The sequence below is a fragment of the Centroberyx gerrardi genome, chromosome 3 (assembly GCF_048128805.1).
Source record: "Centroberyx gerrardi isolate f3 chromosome 3, fCenGer3.hap1.cur.20231027, whole genome shotgun sequence".
Lineage (NCBI taxonomy): Eukaryota > Metazoa > Chordata > Actinopteri > Beryciformes > Berycidae > Centroberyx > Centroberyx gerrardi.
The window spans coordinates 31,235,299-31,251,798 of NC_135999.1; the positions used below are offsets into that span (position 1 = coordinate 31,235,299).

Below are 16,500 nucleotides of genomic sequence, written 5' to 3' on the forward strand. Positions count from 1 at the left end.
ATGTATCTAGGGTGGTATTTTTCAGCAATATTTTTTTCAACGTCAAGCTTTACTTCCCCATTCATCGTCCTCAAACAGCCCCGAACCCCCTGGAGCAGCAAAGACTGAACAGGAATGGTGGAGGCGATGACGTTGGAAAAGACGGGGAAAGAAAAACAGAGGAATGAAAAACAGATGTAGGGATGTGACTAGGACAGGACAGAAAAATACTTTTTTTGTCAGATTTTTGTCAGAGAGGAATGGGAGATGCCTCAAATCAAACCTGCCTCAATCAAAGGTCACAGGGAGACAAACCTCAGGTTATTTCCACCAAGCAAAGCTTTTCTCACCAAAAAACGGAAAAACAGAAAAGAGAAGTGATACCGAGCGATAGAGGCTGAAACAGATGAATGAAAGGGACAGAGAGGACAGAAGTAAAAAGGAAGAGAGACTAAAGAGAGGAAGCGAAAACAGAGAGGGTAAGTGAGTGGATGAGCACAAGGCAGTCTAATCATAGCCTCCAGACGCCAGGTGGAGAGAGAGAGAGAGAGTTCACGAGAAGGTCAGGCTGACCGGGACCCACAGTAAGAGCTGGTTCATGCTTCATGCTTCATGCGTGGCTAGCAGTGCAGGACTTGTAGACCGTGAACTTTGGTGTAGCAAAATCCAGCTCTCCACATCTCCCAACTAGGTGGCACTCAGTAGAGCGCATACCTCTGCCAACGCTATGCAATTGTCAAGATATGCCAGATCCACATGACGGATTTTCACCAAAACTTAATAATTACTTCCAATGATGCACACATTGTACTGACTGTACCTGAAATAGGACATGAGATATACCTGTTCAAATTCTTCACAATTCAATTTTAAACATTTTAACTGATTATCATGGCCAATCGGCTCTAAATCTGTTCAGTGGCCATCAGTGCTGCCCTTCTACCACTGGACGTTTTGGAAAAAATTGGCAGGGTGGTTATGAGCTCTCCAGTGCCTCCATGTTGTTTGATTGGGCCAACAATGGATTGTTTGTCTTTTCTTATGTCTGCTGATAGGCACACAAAGTGTGATGGTGTTGCGTGAATCAGTTCGGAAGTTATATGCGTTTTTATGAGAAGCCACGCCCACCATCACGCCACCTTTTGTCAATCGGTGTGAAAAGTTCAGTTCTTCCTCGCCCCATGACCAATCTTTCCACAAAGTTTTCGTGCAAATCCATTCATAACCTTATGAGATATCCTGCTAACAGACAAACAGACACACATAAGCACCATCCAAGTAGTTTGGGTTCCTCTTTGTTCAGCCAATCCTGGACGGAGGTGTTGCGGCGCCGTCCGCGTTGCTTCAAGGTTCAGGTGGTGCACGACCTTGCGCACGACTCCAATGCGCCCAGTTGCCGCAATGACGTTTCCACATGAAGCAGTAAGACTAAAATCCTCCAAACCTGTCTTTCCTCCGCCTCGTCAAATTTCACTTTCTCACACATGCACTTCTTTCTCAAGGTCTGTTTAGTTTCTCTTTCTTTATCAGTCTCCCCCTTCCTCTGTTCGTCTTCTTTTTTCGCTGATATGTGTCCTGAAACCTTCAACTACCCGTTCCTCCTCTTGATTTCTCGCACTCCTGCTGTTTGACGCTGTCTCTTCACTTCCATTCTTTGTCTTGTCTCTATCTCTATTTTCACAAGTTTTCTCTGTCTTCCCCTTCTCTGTCATTTCTCTCTAGAGATATGTCTCCCTCCAACTCTCAAGTGAATTTTCCGCAAATTTTTGAAATGTTGCCAAAAATAAACTGTGATTTAGGTACGTTTCCAAATCAGAAAAATGGAAAGAGTCTTTCGAGAATTGGTCAGTATGGTTGAAGTTGTTATTGTTCTTTAGTGTCAGCTAATGTTGGCCATATTTTAGGCTTTCATCAGAAGACGAAAACAAAGAAATGTGATTGGTGATATTGTGATGTACCAACTAATAGTCATACAACCAGAATGGAGACTTTAACATGGAAAAAAGAGCAGATGTGACAGATATTTTACAGTAGGGCTGCAGCTATCGATTATTTTAGTAATCGAGTATTCTACCGATTATTCCATCGATTAATCGAGTAATCGGATAAGAAATACTTTTGCTTTATTAAAGAGCAATAGTAAATATACAAAAGAGAAAAGCTGTCCGCACGAAGCTGTACCATACGACACTGTGATTTACTGAAAACGAGGTGAAATAATAATTATTATTGATATTTATTACTAGGCCTAAATATCATACAAGTTCATAAGACTGGCTAATGTACATTTATTTGCTATGTTGAAGGGTTGCCCTACACCTGCTGACCCTACTCACTGCAATCAAACTAAACTGAATATACCTGCTGTATTGGACTGGTGCATTTTAGGCTCCAATTGCTACTTACACCACCTGATATTTTGCTTTCTGGGGTATTTTATGCATCACTGTGAGGGGAGTGTGTGTGTGTGTGGGGGGGGGGGGGGTGTATGTGTGTGTGACTATCATAATAATAACATGAATGAAGCTCAGGCTTTCACAAATTGACTGCAGCATTTTATTTTCTGTGGTTATTTTCTTGAGCAAAACTTAGCTAACTTAGGGACATCATAACTAGCCACCATATTGATTTACGTTCTTAACTAGCCATTACATATAGCCATAATTAACGTGCATTCTTTACTAGCCTTCATCTCATCCCGTTTTAATATTAAGTGCTGACTCCGCCCACCCGGCCAGTTTCGGCGTACGCCGGTAGCAATTACAAGTGGACCCTATCCTACAGTCCCTGCTCTCAGCGGAGGGAGGGAGCTACGCTGTGTGTGGGAAGCGCTGTGACCGTCAGACCTCTCTGGATTAGACAAGCAAGTAGAGAAAACCGGCATCAGCCGAACCAATTTATTGCCAAATGCTTTGGGATTCAACACATTAACATTGCTTCCCACGGTCAGAAAAAGTCGGCAGATTTGTCGCTAGTCGCTTTTGAGAAATAAAGTCGCCAGGGGGGTCTGAAAAGTCGCTAAGTCTAGCGACAAAGTCGCCAAGTTGGCAACACTGGATCCGAAACTTTGGACACTTTCTGTCGTTTTCTCTGGCCTGTCTCTTCTCTTCGCCCCTCGCTATTTTCTCTCTCTTTCTCCAGCGCGTTGTGCAACAGTAATAATCATCCGTGCGAAACACTGAGCGTGTATATAGTTATATGGATTAAACGAAGCTTCGATGCAAAGAATTTGCATCGATGATTTTTAGTAATCGAGTTACTCGAGTTTCTCGAGGAATCGTTTCAGCCCTATTTTACAGACTCCGTTTCAGTCCGTCATTTGAACTCTTGTGCAATGTGATAATGTGATTTATCGCATCATTTCTAATGAACAAAAAATGTTCTACTTCAAGCAAGCGTAAAAATGTTTCTGGGAAATCGAGGGCGTTTTATCAGATTTTATCGAACACACACACACACACACGCTCTGTCTCTATCGATATCTCTCACTTCAGCTCTCTCTTTCCATTTACTTTCATTCCATTCCATTTCATCTCTTTGCCCCCCTGTGAGCCCCTCTAAACCCAATCACATGAGAGTCATCAGCCAGAGACAATCCTGTGTGTGTGTGTGTGTGTGTGTGTGTGTGTGTGCCAGCATGAACATGATGGTGTGCATTTGTTACAGACACATTTCTCTGTGCATGTCTGTGCAGGCTTTAACACATGGCAGTTTGTTGCTTAAGTGTGTGTGTGTTTGTTCAGATGTATGTGCATATCTGAGTGTATATGTGTGTCTGTGTCTGTATATGTGAGTGAGTGTGTGTGTGTGTGTGTGTGTGTGTGTGTGTGTGTAGACCTCTGGTGCTAATCCCTGGTCAGCAGTACAGATATTTATCAGTGCATGTCTACACATGCTTTCATGCATGAATTGTGTGTGTGTGTGTGTGTGTGTTGCGGAGCAGGCAGTGAGTGATGTCCCCCCAGGGGTCCCACAGTAACAGTAACCTGACACGCAGAGTTTCACAACAACAACTCCGAGAGGAGGAAGCTCTGCTCTGACCCCTGCGCCTCTCTCGTCTTTCTCTAGCTGGGTTTCCACTCAAGTACTTTCCTGGTGGAAACGCACTTGTCGAATAAATAATGTTGTAGGCTTGGTTCATTCTCATTGCAAAAACAGATCAAAACGGTCTTTGGATGTCCTGAAATGTCTGTAAAATATCTGTCCACCACCACCTCCAGAAATGTCATACATGCTGTCTCTCCTTGTGACCATTTGGCCTTTGCTTTTGTCTTTAAATGAAATATAGCCAATAGCTGACACTAAAGACCGATAACAACTTGCCCAATACTAATCACTTCTTGAAATGCTCTCAATCATTCTGTTGGATGTGTATATTGACTCTCCCTTTATTCACTTCAACCCAGCTGAAGGAAACACACCTAATTCACATTTTGTTTTTGGAACATTTCAAAACTTTGACTTTTGGATGGAAACTTTGCTTAATTGCCTTCGCTCTTCTCTAACTACAATGCAAAAATGTTGTTTATCTTGTTTATCGTGCTAAGAGTAAAACTCATTTCAAGATATTTAAACCCAAATTATCACACCGTCTTGAAACAAGCCTGTCCTTTCCAGACACTCTTCCCTCTGTCCCCCTTTTTCCTGAGCACAGCTTCTTCCTACCTTCCTTCTCACATCGATTCTAAGCTGTCTCGTTCTCTTTCCATCGCCCCTTGTTCAATCTTCTTCCAGCAATATCCTTCCCTCGTTGCTTAACTAGCTGACGCCCTTTTCACACTTCTTCGCCCCTTTCCGCTGCCTCTGTCATGCCGCCCGCTCCCTTCATCTCCCTCCCTCTCTTTGTCTCTAGTTTTTGCTTCTTCTTGAATGTGTCCCGTCCCCTGAGTTTTGGGCGCAGAGTCAACTTTCACAATCAGAGAGTGAGTGCGGGAAGCAGAGAAAGAGGGTGACAGAGGAAAAAAGAGAGAGAGGAAGTACAGAGAGACCCCAGAGAGTATGATTCAGAGAGGAGATTAAAAGACAACGAGAGGAAGACAAAAGAAAATGAGACCCTAACCTTAATGGAAAAAGCCAAAGAAAGCGACTGCACCGGGAAATCCAAAACTCATGTGTACAACACTCCCCTCAAGATAATTAAAGCAAATTCAGCCAATTACTGCAATGTTTGCGAGAACTTTCAATTTTGCTAAATTAACTCCGCAGTTCCCATTTATCGTGAGCCTGTGGTTTCCACTGTTAGTTGGAACACAATGTCTACCTCAACTTTTTAAATGAAGCTACAGTTTTATGTTCATGAGCTTTTTTTTTCAGTGCTTACTGTGTTGATGCCGAGTTGAAGACTGAAATTCAAGCACAGTATTTTCCTTTGTTGTAACTTTGAGCCCATATTATTTAGTGCCACATTTTTCCTTGACTTGCAATTTTGACCAACTGCCATAATTTTACTGCAAAAAAAACCCACCTAAAAAGCCACAAGATCAAGCATTTTTTCCCCACAATAATCACAAAAACAACCCTTGGGGGATCGATAGAACACAGCAAGCAGTGCTATAGTGTTAATGTTCGTTTCCACCCCCCTCCTCGCCCTCGTCGTCATCACCCATCCCCTCCTCCGCGTCTCTAGGGAGTACCCCACCCCGCAACCCCCCCCCCCCCCCCCCCCACCGTGACCCCCGTGCATTGTGGGGGTCTGGGAATGTGTCTCCTTCAGCAGGACCAGCTGGAGCAGAGCAGCTACGTGGTGTTGGAAATTAACTTGGAGCAGGGCAAAAAAAAAAAACACCTCTCAAAGTTTGAGAAAGATCACGGAGGCAAAATAAATGACCCTGAAAAACAGATAGCAGTGAAATGGCAACGCAGCTGCTTGGTTTGAATTGTAGCTCCTTTCTGATACTGGGCAGTGAGAACAGAAGTGCTTTATCAAACTCTATTGTGAGTTGCAGAAGGCTTCCGTCATTTCACTTTCAATCACTTCAAAATCTGTAAACAGACGCTGTGATTTGTGTGCTGTTGATAAAAAAAACATATTTATTGACAGGTTTGATAAGACGACCATATCATGCCAAATATTTGACTTTTTCCAATATCTGAATCTTGAGGAAAATTCACCTCCTGTGTTACCGAACAGAAAGCAAAATTAACCCGCACCAGTTTCCTGTAGCAGTGAACAGAAAATCTCTTGACAGTATCTGAAAGGAAGAGGAAGTTCAATCTCGCTCTCCATCTACAAGAAGCCTGCTTGTTGCTCTCACAGACACAAACAACAGCATGCATGTGTGTGTGTGTGTGTGTGATGACACTAAGCCAGTGGTCATAAGGCCATGACTCAAGCCAATTCACGGAAGGCACAAAATTGACTGAGAAAACTAGCATAGGGAGATCGTCTTCGTCTCCCATAGTTAGTAAACTGTAGCGCTACCAGTGAAATAGATTCCAATGTTGTGTGAAATTATAATTCTTATCATTCCTTAAACATACCAACAACCACAAATGGTTGTCATCTGTTGATAACATGACCATATGACCGCATGAAAGTTGTCAGTTGATATAATTTTTTTCAGCCTAGGACAGCAGGTCAGCATTAGTCTTAAAGTAATAATCTGTGACATTTTCATATAAATAATTGACCATTTGCCTACTCTTTATCATTGATTGATATAACACAATAGTGATTCAACCTATAGCTAGTTCATGAAAGCTTTTACATTTGCTATTCTAAACAGCCTGTGTCTGGTAGCTCTTTCCTGGGAAAAATTTCCCGGCGCACACAAAGTGATGCGTTTTACATTTCCAGTGTGTTTGTGAGAAATAGAAGAAGAACTGGGTAGTTAGCATGAGCAGCGACAGCCACAGGCTGCACAGACAAAGAAAAGAGAAACTCAAACTGCATCAACAGAAAATCCAAGCTCCGGCCACACTGTTTGATTGACAGGTGATCTCTGACAAGTGCAAAGATGAAGACAAAAACATTGAAATGAGTAACTGACAGATCACCACTTTAAGAACGACTCTGAGGACATTTTTAGATAAGACAATATACAGTGGAGAAAGACAGTAGAAGCTGGATAGAGAGACGGGGGCCAGCATTGATCCTACGACTGCCTGTAGATCCAGAAACAAAGAAGCTCTCCCTCTGACTGTGAGGGAATCCGGGCTCCCACTTGTCGCAGGGCAACACAAAGCTTTGATATGGCGAGTACGTTGAGGACCCGAGGCGCTTCCTAAACGCTGCGCGTTGTCGGCTAAACGCTATAGTGCTATCGGTGGTGACGGCGCAGAGAGCGTCTGCGAGGCTTTCATCCGCGGCTCCGTTGAGAGGCCCGCGGCTAGGGAGAAACCCGCTCTCCTCCAACCACAGCTGACAGCACTGGGAGAACCGGCGCGGTGGGAAAGTTCAGACTGATGAAAAACTGGGGCGAGAGTAGATGGGAGGCGCTCCGTACCTTCCATTATATATTACATAAGGGGTACTTAAGGAGTGTACACAAGAAAAACAAAGTCAGTGTGTGCAGCTCCTTACTTTCCATCATACCTTTTGAAAAGAAAGCCTATTTGAGTAGTCAGTTGCTTATCAGGGGGCTTAAAAGCGGCTAACAGTAGCTAGACATCCTTGTGATTTTTAAGCAGCATTATGTAAGCTTACATGTAAAGCAGCATATGCCTTACATTTTTATCCATAGCACCTCACAGTACCATAAGTACAAACATTTTTAGTGCAGGGGGCCACAGTGGGAATTGACCCGCTATTCCTCGCATTGTTTATGCCATGCTAGACCCATGGATCTGTACAGGACTGCAACTGGAAAGATCCCATTGCATTAAATCGTACAGTCTACATGCTTTTTCCTGCATGTTGGACTTTTAGACAGACCTTCTAAGTGTTTTTTCTGACTCGTCCTGTTACGTACGTTTAGACTGCGAGCAAAACGATCAACAAGTGACCAGGGAACTCTGCAACGCTTCCTTGTTTCCCTACCAATGTGATTTGTTTCATGAATAATAATTCTGCCTGGCAAAATGGACGAGAAGTTGATTCCAGCCATTGAAGCATCCCAGTTCTCTACACCTACTACACATCTAATTTGAAAGACTACAAGAAGAAACATCTCAAAAACAATGCTTGGAGAACGGTTGCAACCGCCGTTGGGGTCGATGCGTAAACTTGGATTACAAGTCAAATATATTGACATAATGTTAACATAGCTCTCAAGCTTGTTTACAGAGCTATGACCTTATCATATAAAGCTGAGATAAATCCACAGCTCATTCTTCTTGGTCAGAACTTTGTAGCTGCAGACCACAACACAGATGCAACTGGAGCCTCTCGCACCGACCACAACCGGTCAGAATAGAACGACGCATCAACCAAGTTGCTCAGTGTGTACGGAGTTCTAGTGTTAGGTGACATTGTGCGATTCTAGTCTCCCATCCCCCGTCCCCAAGCAACATTAGCCTCTCTGAAAGCCAGCGAAAAACCCTCTGCACGTCATGTTGAAAGTAGCCACATCAAGCCTGTCAATTCCCTTGTGGGAGATATTCAGCCTTACGTAACGCTGCGACTACATCTTCCAAACATCTTGAAAACTTTCTTCTTGTCATTGCTCCGTCCTCTCCGATTGCTCTCGGCCCCATCTTTCCATCTCCTTTCCACTTTTCTTTTTCTCTTCATCTTCCACTTCACTGAACTTGTAATAACCGGCAACCCCCCCCCCCCCCGCTCTCTCTCTCTCCCCTCTGCCTCAGAGATCTTTTCTGTTACTGAAAACCCTCTCCCGTACTCCTCCTATGCGTGTGTGTGTGTGTGTGTGTGTGTGTGCATGTGTGTCTCACAGCCACAATAGATTAGCTCACATCTGTTCCCCAAAATTCAACAATGGTGCAAGAGAGAGAGAGAGAGAGAGAGAGAGAGAGAGAGAGAGAGAGAGAGAATACAGACTCCCCAATTATCTCACTCCCTCTTTCTCCGACACCCACTCCCACCATACCTCCCTCACCCTTCCTCTCTCTCTCTCCCATGTCCAAGCCAAAGCCGAAAGGCCCTTGGGATCTTCGCCTATTGACGAAACTAAACACACAGACAAGAGAGAATGGGGGGAGGAAGGGAAAGAGGACAAGAGAGACAGAGAGAGAGAGAGAGAGAGAGAGACTACAGAGCATAAGGAGGCCAGCTAAAGTGAATTCTCTGCTCATTAGGCCTTGAAATATCCCATTCTCTCCACATAGTCAAGGTCTCTCTCTCTCCCTTCTTCATTACAGGCAGTGTGCAGCTGCTCACTGGTGTATGTGTATGTGTGTGTGTGGTTTTAGAGGGTAAGGGCTAAAGAATGTGGCTGACTAATGGCGACGATGGTCATTTACAGCTGCTCCAGACCATCACACTGTTGGATCTCAACCCAGCCCTCAGCCACCACACACACACACACTTGCTCTCGATTTGTATGTCTGACAGCAGTTCCACAAAAACCACAACTTGGAAAAGTGGCCGAACCAACACAAGAATGTTCGATCCAACACCAGTATTGATGTTTAAGGAGCAACATAAAAGAAAACCAGCTGATCTGCCTGCTGGTATAGACTTTTTTATGGCATGACATGACAAAAATCCCCCCCTCAGATACCTTTTGACTGTTATATATCATCAGTCTGGGATGTTCAGTGCATTCCAGGATACTGTGTGATGAAGTGTTGTCATTTACTTTTTTGTCGTACCCACTTTCCCTCAACCTGCCTCGTCTGCTTCTAGTTCAGTTAGTGATTTTCTATGTTTCCCAGAATGCCTTTCAATAACCCCCGGAGAACGGGCGTGAACTTGTTGCATCCAGCTGTTGGTTACATGTTGGTTTACGATAGCAAAAGCAGAGCGAGAGTGTTTCCATTTGATAAAAAGTGACAGTCACACCCCTTACATGTAATAAATAATGTTGAACGTCAGCCTGCAAAATGGCGGCCCTAGAAAGAAGCCCTGAAATGGGCCATGGGCCAAAAGCTGGTGGGTCCCTGTTAGACAAAAGCAGGATATTCAAGCAGTGTTTCTATTAGGCTGTATCCAGGAAAATAGACTGAGCTTCTTAAATGAGGGTCTCAGACTGAAGGGGTTTAACTAGCCCCAGTCAACAGAACTAGACCTTGATCCAACACAGAGCCACATGCAAGCAGTGCTGTATTTGAGTCCATTTGGACCATCGCCAGTAGCAAACATAGGCACTGAAGGAATAGACTGTACAAAAACATGTAGTACAACATCTTGGCTGTTATGATGTACAGTAAGATTCAGTAGGTGCTTCTATCTTGCTTCTAAACCTGACAGAAGAATGCCAATTAACTTAATTCTTGCCCTATCCAGTCCATTTTTACAGACTATTTTAAGCCAAAAACAGCAGCCTCCACTATGAGGGAAGTTAGGTGATCTCAAAGGTCACATCCCGGCACAGTACATGCTCCATCCTCCCCTCTCTCTTACCTGTGTCCTGTCTGAACTGGTGCATGGACTGGAGGTCGATGATGTACGGCGAGAGCCGGCTGTCCACCTGGCCGAGCACCACGCTCCCTCCGCGGGGGTCGCTGCTCCGGATGGCCGCCTCTATGTGGTGGGAGACGGCGGGGCCGTAGGGCCGCCACCGGCCGTGCTCGTTCAGCCATTCCCACACCACCACGGCGGAGGCCAGGAGCATGTTGTTACTGTTGGCCCTGGAGAGGAGATGGGTGGTTAAATATGAGGGGGGAACACGCATTTTGTTAGCTAGGAGTAACGCCAAGTCCCTCGGACACGAGAGGGATTTGTTTGCAAAAAACGATGCCTGTCTGGTGTAAGCACAGGCCAGCACACGGCCAAAAACCGTGCCATTTGTACACAATGGTATTTCTTATTTCCTTATATTTAAACCAGTATATTTTCTGAATGTGTGTATGTCTTTCTATCCTGTGATAAAGCTATTAAACCCCGAGTGTGTCCCACAGCTAAAAAAAGACAAAGCGAGGTTTAGTATGGTTGTCTTACATGGAGCCGAGGCAGAGCTAGCGCCGGGAGGAGGCGACACATTCGGCTACGAAGATCCGAGCTCCTCGCATGGCCGAGCGGAGAAGAAAATCACAGTCCTCGCCCGACTGTTTTTAGTTACAACACCGTAATATAACGTAAAAACAGCTAGGAAGTATACAGACAACAAAGCGGCATCGCTGGCTTGCATTTGCTACTCCTTCAGACACAACGATATCTTCTCCAACGTCTCCTTTATTTCCAACGACGGCCTTTTTATGTTTCTCTGAGATTCCTGCCTCGACAGAAAATCGCCTCGCTGTGGAAAATTAAGACTAAAAAAACGTCTTGTTGGTTATTTCTTGTGGAGGGAAAGCTATCTACGGTTAAACCTCAACAGGACCAGCATCAGTAGGGTGTAGTTAGTAACAGCTAGTGTGTGTTTTTCTCCGGTAGTTTGGGGCGTAGCATGCTGAAATGTTGAGAAAGTAGTGACATCCAACACCACGCAACCTCAGTAGTAAAGCCTCTCCTGCCCGGGTCAGATCGGAGGAACAGGTTCAACTGGTCCGGATCCCGGAAAAACAAAGCACAGCACCGGGGGTTTATTCTACTACAAACAAATGTAACCACCCGGGGTCCATTATCGGACACAATTTTGCGTACTCTGGTGATTTCAGCCAACACGCCCGTCCATTTCGCCTGTATAACAAACAATGACTTCCAACGTCAAAGTAATCTTAAAACATCTATCCATCGGTCGTTTATGGAAAGGACGCATGTTTTTCGTGACAATGCAGCGCATACAACTTGGACCCCTAGGTCCATTATCGGACCCGCAGTCCAGTCCGGTCGCGGATACATTGTTGTTTCGGCTCTTTCCCAGCATCACTTCTCCTTTCTGTAGCCTATGTTTACCATTTGTTGACAAGATGAGGATCTAATCTACAGCTTTAACACTAATAAAACGGTTGTAGCCTAACTTTACTTAAACTCTGTCTGATTCAAGTAAGCTATAGGAGGAAATTGACTTTGTACTCCCAAATAAGTGCTTATCATAGCAAAAACTGGCACATTCTTTGGAAAACCAGTTTACATACACGCCGACTAACTATTTGTGCTGGGTCGTCGTCCAAGTTTTGCGGGAAAAGGAAAGAAAGAAGCATGTCAGACGGGGATGTGTCCGATAATGGATGTCTAGTCGGTAGCTGTCCGATAACAGATGCATGTACATGAGGCCCGAGGTGATGCCTTTATCTGTTGTTATCAAGCCTATTTGGCGACGGAACACATTTCATGTCTATTTCATGCATTATAGTATTTAAAAAGTATTTCTTGGTTTATTATACTGGTTGTGGTAATGGCACTACATCAGCAATGGTTTCATTGTCCTCAAAATCGGATCGAAACTCTGGTTGGGCTAATAACAACTTTCCCTTACAGTAGCCAAATCATGCATGTCATCCAGGCCAATGTGGTTATTCTGGGGCCAAATGCATACTGCAGCAATCTTCATTGTTGTATTAATATTAGCTTTTACGCATGGCTAGTCCTCGGGGTGCATTCACTCACTGATTCACACAGGGGCATTTCCACCACTGCACATACAGGATCATGTTGAATCACATATTCACCTGTTGATATGGGTCCTCTGGGTCCACTCTTCTAGTCCTCAGCTGTCGGAACAAAACCCCAGGGCCGTAAAAACCCCTCCTTCATAAACGAACTCTTCCCCTGCGTCCTCGATGCTCCACCATGGCTCTCCCTTCGGTCTTCAGGTGGTCGCAGATACGCGGCCGCAAATCCACCTCCTTTCTCGGTTTAATTCCTCGATACAAAACCCAAAGGAAGCGGATTCTCCTCCCTCTCCTGCGTTATGAGCGAAAAACTGATCGGAGGTCCATGATGCGATGAGATGAAATCCGGGCATGTGTATCGCTATCCCTTCGTGTCCATCTTTACTCTGTCCTACTACAACTTGATATGAGCCTCCAGAGGGGACTGGGAGGAAGGCACCCCCCCAACCAATGCTCTACACCACGCCCAGAAAGCCAGAAACCCCCAATGGTGGCCTAGAAACAGGGGCTCCCAAAGACTTTTAATGCCGAGGTCCCCATAGGGGTCCCAGTAACGCCACCGACCCCCATTTAACAGGATTTTGTCATATCGTAGTTCTGTTGTAATTTGGATATGACTTCATATACAACAGGACAACAGTCTAGGCTATATTAGGGGTTTTCAAACATTCTCATGCCACAGACCCTCAAATAGATTCACATGAAACCACAGACTCCCATGTGATCAGATTGTATCCCGGGGAACCATGAGAAGGTTTTGTTGTTGTTGATTTTGGTATTGAATTGTAAAGCAGTGTACACATGGAGATAACAGTGGTGAGAGTGAAACCAATGATTAGAACAGCCATTCGTATACATTCTATAACTGGGCTATTTCCTAAGCGAAATTACATTTTTCCTCATTTTGCTGGTGTACCCCTGGAACCCCCTTAAGGAATCTTGAAACACCCTCAATGACCCCTGGAACCCCCTCTAGAATCCCTGGGACCCCATCAAGCACCTCTGGAACCCCCTCAAGCACCCTTGGAACCCCCTGTAGAACCCCTGGAGCACTCTCTAGAACCCCTGGGACCCCATCAAGCACCACTGGAACCTCTGAGACCCCCTCAAGGACCTCTGGAACCTCTGGAACCCTCTCAATGACACCTGGGATCCACTGACCTAGCCCACTGTATCCCTACATTGTGCGAGTAACATTTATGATTTCAGTGTAGTGAGACCCAGAGCTCTTCCTGCTGTTCTTGCTCCACTTCTGGACAGCAATTCCATGTGGTAAAATTGTGGAAATAAGATGGGGTTTGTTCAATGGTCTAATGTCTATCTATTTAGGTGTGTGTGTGTGTGTGTGTGTGTGTGTGTGTGTGTGTGTGTGTGTGTGTGTGTGTGTGTGGTATAACAGCAGTTTAAAACCCCTGACCCCAACACTTGACTACGCCCGTGGGAGTCTCCCTGACTATGTGGTCACAAGCTGCCATCTAGTGGATAAATGGGGATTCACACCTTCGTTTTTTTTTCGTTTTTTTTTTCTCCTTGCTCCATTAGACACGGTAGCAATCCCTGATAAAACTACAGGGTTATGTTAGTCTTCAGCAGCTGTAGTACCCATTTGTTCATTTTAAAATGTGCGAAAACAGTTGTTCTTATGCTTTTATGAGAAGTATACGTAAGTGTAAACAACTAGCATTGGGCACTTACGGTTCTTTTTGACCGGTAATTTGAAGTCGGCGGGTGGAAAATGACAAAGAAAATGTGCGTTTGGGGGTGTTACGAAGGTTTCCAATGAGGATACGGATTGGAATTTGTCCATTTCTATCGCGAAAGCCGGCGTAGGCCAAAATGAGAGAGAGGACTGTGTGAAAAAATAAAACGGAGGAGAGGACCTGGAGCAACAAACTGCTGCTGCTGGTCTATTTTATTTTTAGCTGAAGAGGTTTCAGGTCATAAAGAACCCGGAAGTGCCTGATGCGAAGTTGTTTACACCTATGCGACTATCACATATAAAATATTAACATTATAACTGCATGTACATGGAGATAGTTTAAAAACGTATTTCTAACGCTACAGTACAGAGCAGGGCTCCATAGCTCAGGGGTTAGAGCACTGGTCTTGTAAACCAGGGGTCGCGAGTTCAAATCTCGCTGGGGCCTGATCAATTTTTAATTTCACCACACTTACAAATAACTTATTAGCCTGTTCAGTTGAAATATATCACTCTGTGCTATGAGCAACAAAAAGCATGCAGATATTGCAGAAGTGATGCACTTTAATACTCTTATTCACACTAATTATCTGGAAATATTACAGCATTAGAAACAGCGATATTGACCAAGTACGTTTGCACATACATACATTTAGTTTTGAACACAACCAAGGATACGAAACCAAACCCCTAAATTTTATCCCTGAAATGTCCTTAATTTCTCCATTATATAAACATTAATTATCCATTAAAAATAAAAGCTTTAAAAGAGTAAGGTCAGTATCATGGGTTTATAAGGCATTTATTCATGGGTTGATTCACAGAACACTAGTAATTAAGGGGTTTTTCATGCCTTTATGCATGGTTTACAGAGTTATTAATGAGTTATTAATGGAATTAATTAATTAATTCACCCCTTAATTCATGCAAAATACCCTTAAAATTAATTATTAATGGAGGACATCCCATCCAAACCGAATGAAAAATTCAGGGAGATAGGAACTTTCCATTAATTTCCACTTAATAACTCGTAAACGTAAACCATGCACAAAAGGCTTGAAAAATCTCTTAATTACTAGTGTCTCTGTGAATCAACTACATACCGACACATCATGGAAAGATGTCTTCTAAACTATGAAAATGTCATTTTTCACTTTAGAAACTACAGAAAATACGTATTAAGTCAATATTTTTTAAAATTATTCTTCAAGTTCTTTTTGCACAATATCATCTTAACATACAGAAAACATCTCAGTAGCAGCCTCACCTGTATCACTGAACAATATATCATCAGTTTTCTTTTTCTTACAATAGAAAAGCAATCAAGATTATGAATCTGTGTTTATTTGTAAGGTATAAGTTGCATGTGATTTCCCCTTCATGTATCAATCTCCTTAGCTGTTTTCTGTATAAATAGTGGATGAAGAAATTTAAGAAGTGTAGTTACTTAAAAGTTGTACGTAAACAAAAGCTTCACACAGCCATTAACACTGCAGAGCATTATTCGGGTGTTTCTGATTTGAAGAAGGGCAGAACTGATGTGTACAATGGCCAGAAGACAACAGACTTATGTAAAGGATAAGAGCCTTCCTATCTATAAACACATTGGGCCTCATTCACAAACAGTGCGTGCGCACAAATCTGTGCTTAAACCCTGCGTACGAACGTTTTACGCACAAATCTGGGATTCATCAATATTTTCTTACCTGAATTTGTTCGTACTCTGCGAACAAATTTAGATATTGCCTCAGACCATGTGTACGCACAAATGATGAAGGCCTGGCTGTCTTAGAAAATGTAAACACACACCTTTTAACTAAATGCATAGCATATTAAAACCGCATTCATTAAAAAAGGCTTTAATAGACAACAATATTTAAAACCATTAATTTACTAATGCATTGGCCAAATGTATTAAAAAACCATGAAATTGATGCCCTGAAATTATTGTCATAATTAAAATATTCAACTATAAAAACTGAGTGTCCCAGTCCTAGCTTACAATGGAGTATGAGAATGTCCATATTGAAATGTAACAGTTTTGGTTTTCATTGTTGTTATTGACTTGGCCTATAATGATCGGCTACTCCCACCAATTTCTAGTGCCATGAAATTGCGCATATGTAGCCAATGTTAATTGGTAGCCAACTGGTTAATTGGAAGCCTATTAAAAGGCATGCAGGGTATATAAAAGATTCCGATTTACCTCCAAGCAAGTGTTAAGATGGCATATCTAGCCTTGCTGGAAGATATTGCAGCCCGTGCCT

At 43.5% G+C, this 16,500-nt stretch overlaps 1 protein-coding gene and 1 non-coding gene across 3 annotated transcripts in view; one reads left to right on the top strand and one right to left on the bottom strand.

Annotated features, from left to right (window-relative positions):
• Positions 1–12,815, bottom strand: part of LOC139911214 (E3 ubiquitin-protein ligase DTX4-like) — a 34,837-nt gene extending 22,022 nt beyond the window's left edge. Inside the window, exons 1-2 of one of the 2 annotated variants that reach the window (XM_078290797.1) lie at positions 12,592–12,815; positions 10,442–10,668 (exon numbers count right to left, since the gene is read on the bottom strand). In XM_078290797.1, coding sequence (XP_078146923.1) covers positions 10,442–10,652 — 211 coding nt within the window. In that variant the 5' untranslated portion in view covers positions 10,653–10,668; positions 12,592–12,815. Of the gene's footprint in view, positions 1–10,441; positions 10,669–10,978; positions 11,404–12,591 lie in introns of those variants that run through there. The other variant, XM_071898720.2, reaches the window with a different exon arrangement.
• A 1,793-nt stretch (positions 12,816–14,608) lies between these two features.
• Positions 14,609–14,681, top strand: trnat-ugu (transfer RNA threonine (anticodon UGU)). The gene has a single exon. It is a non-coding gene; the product is annotated as a tRNA-Thr (tRNA).
• The last annotated feature ends 1,819 nt before the right edge of the window (positions 14,682–16,500 follow it).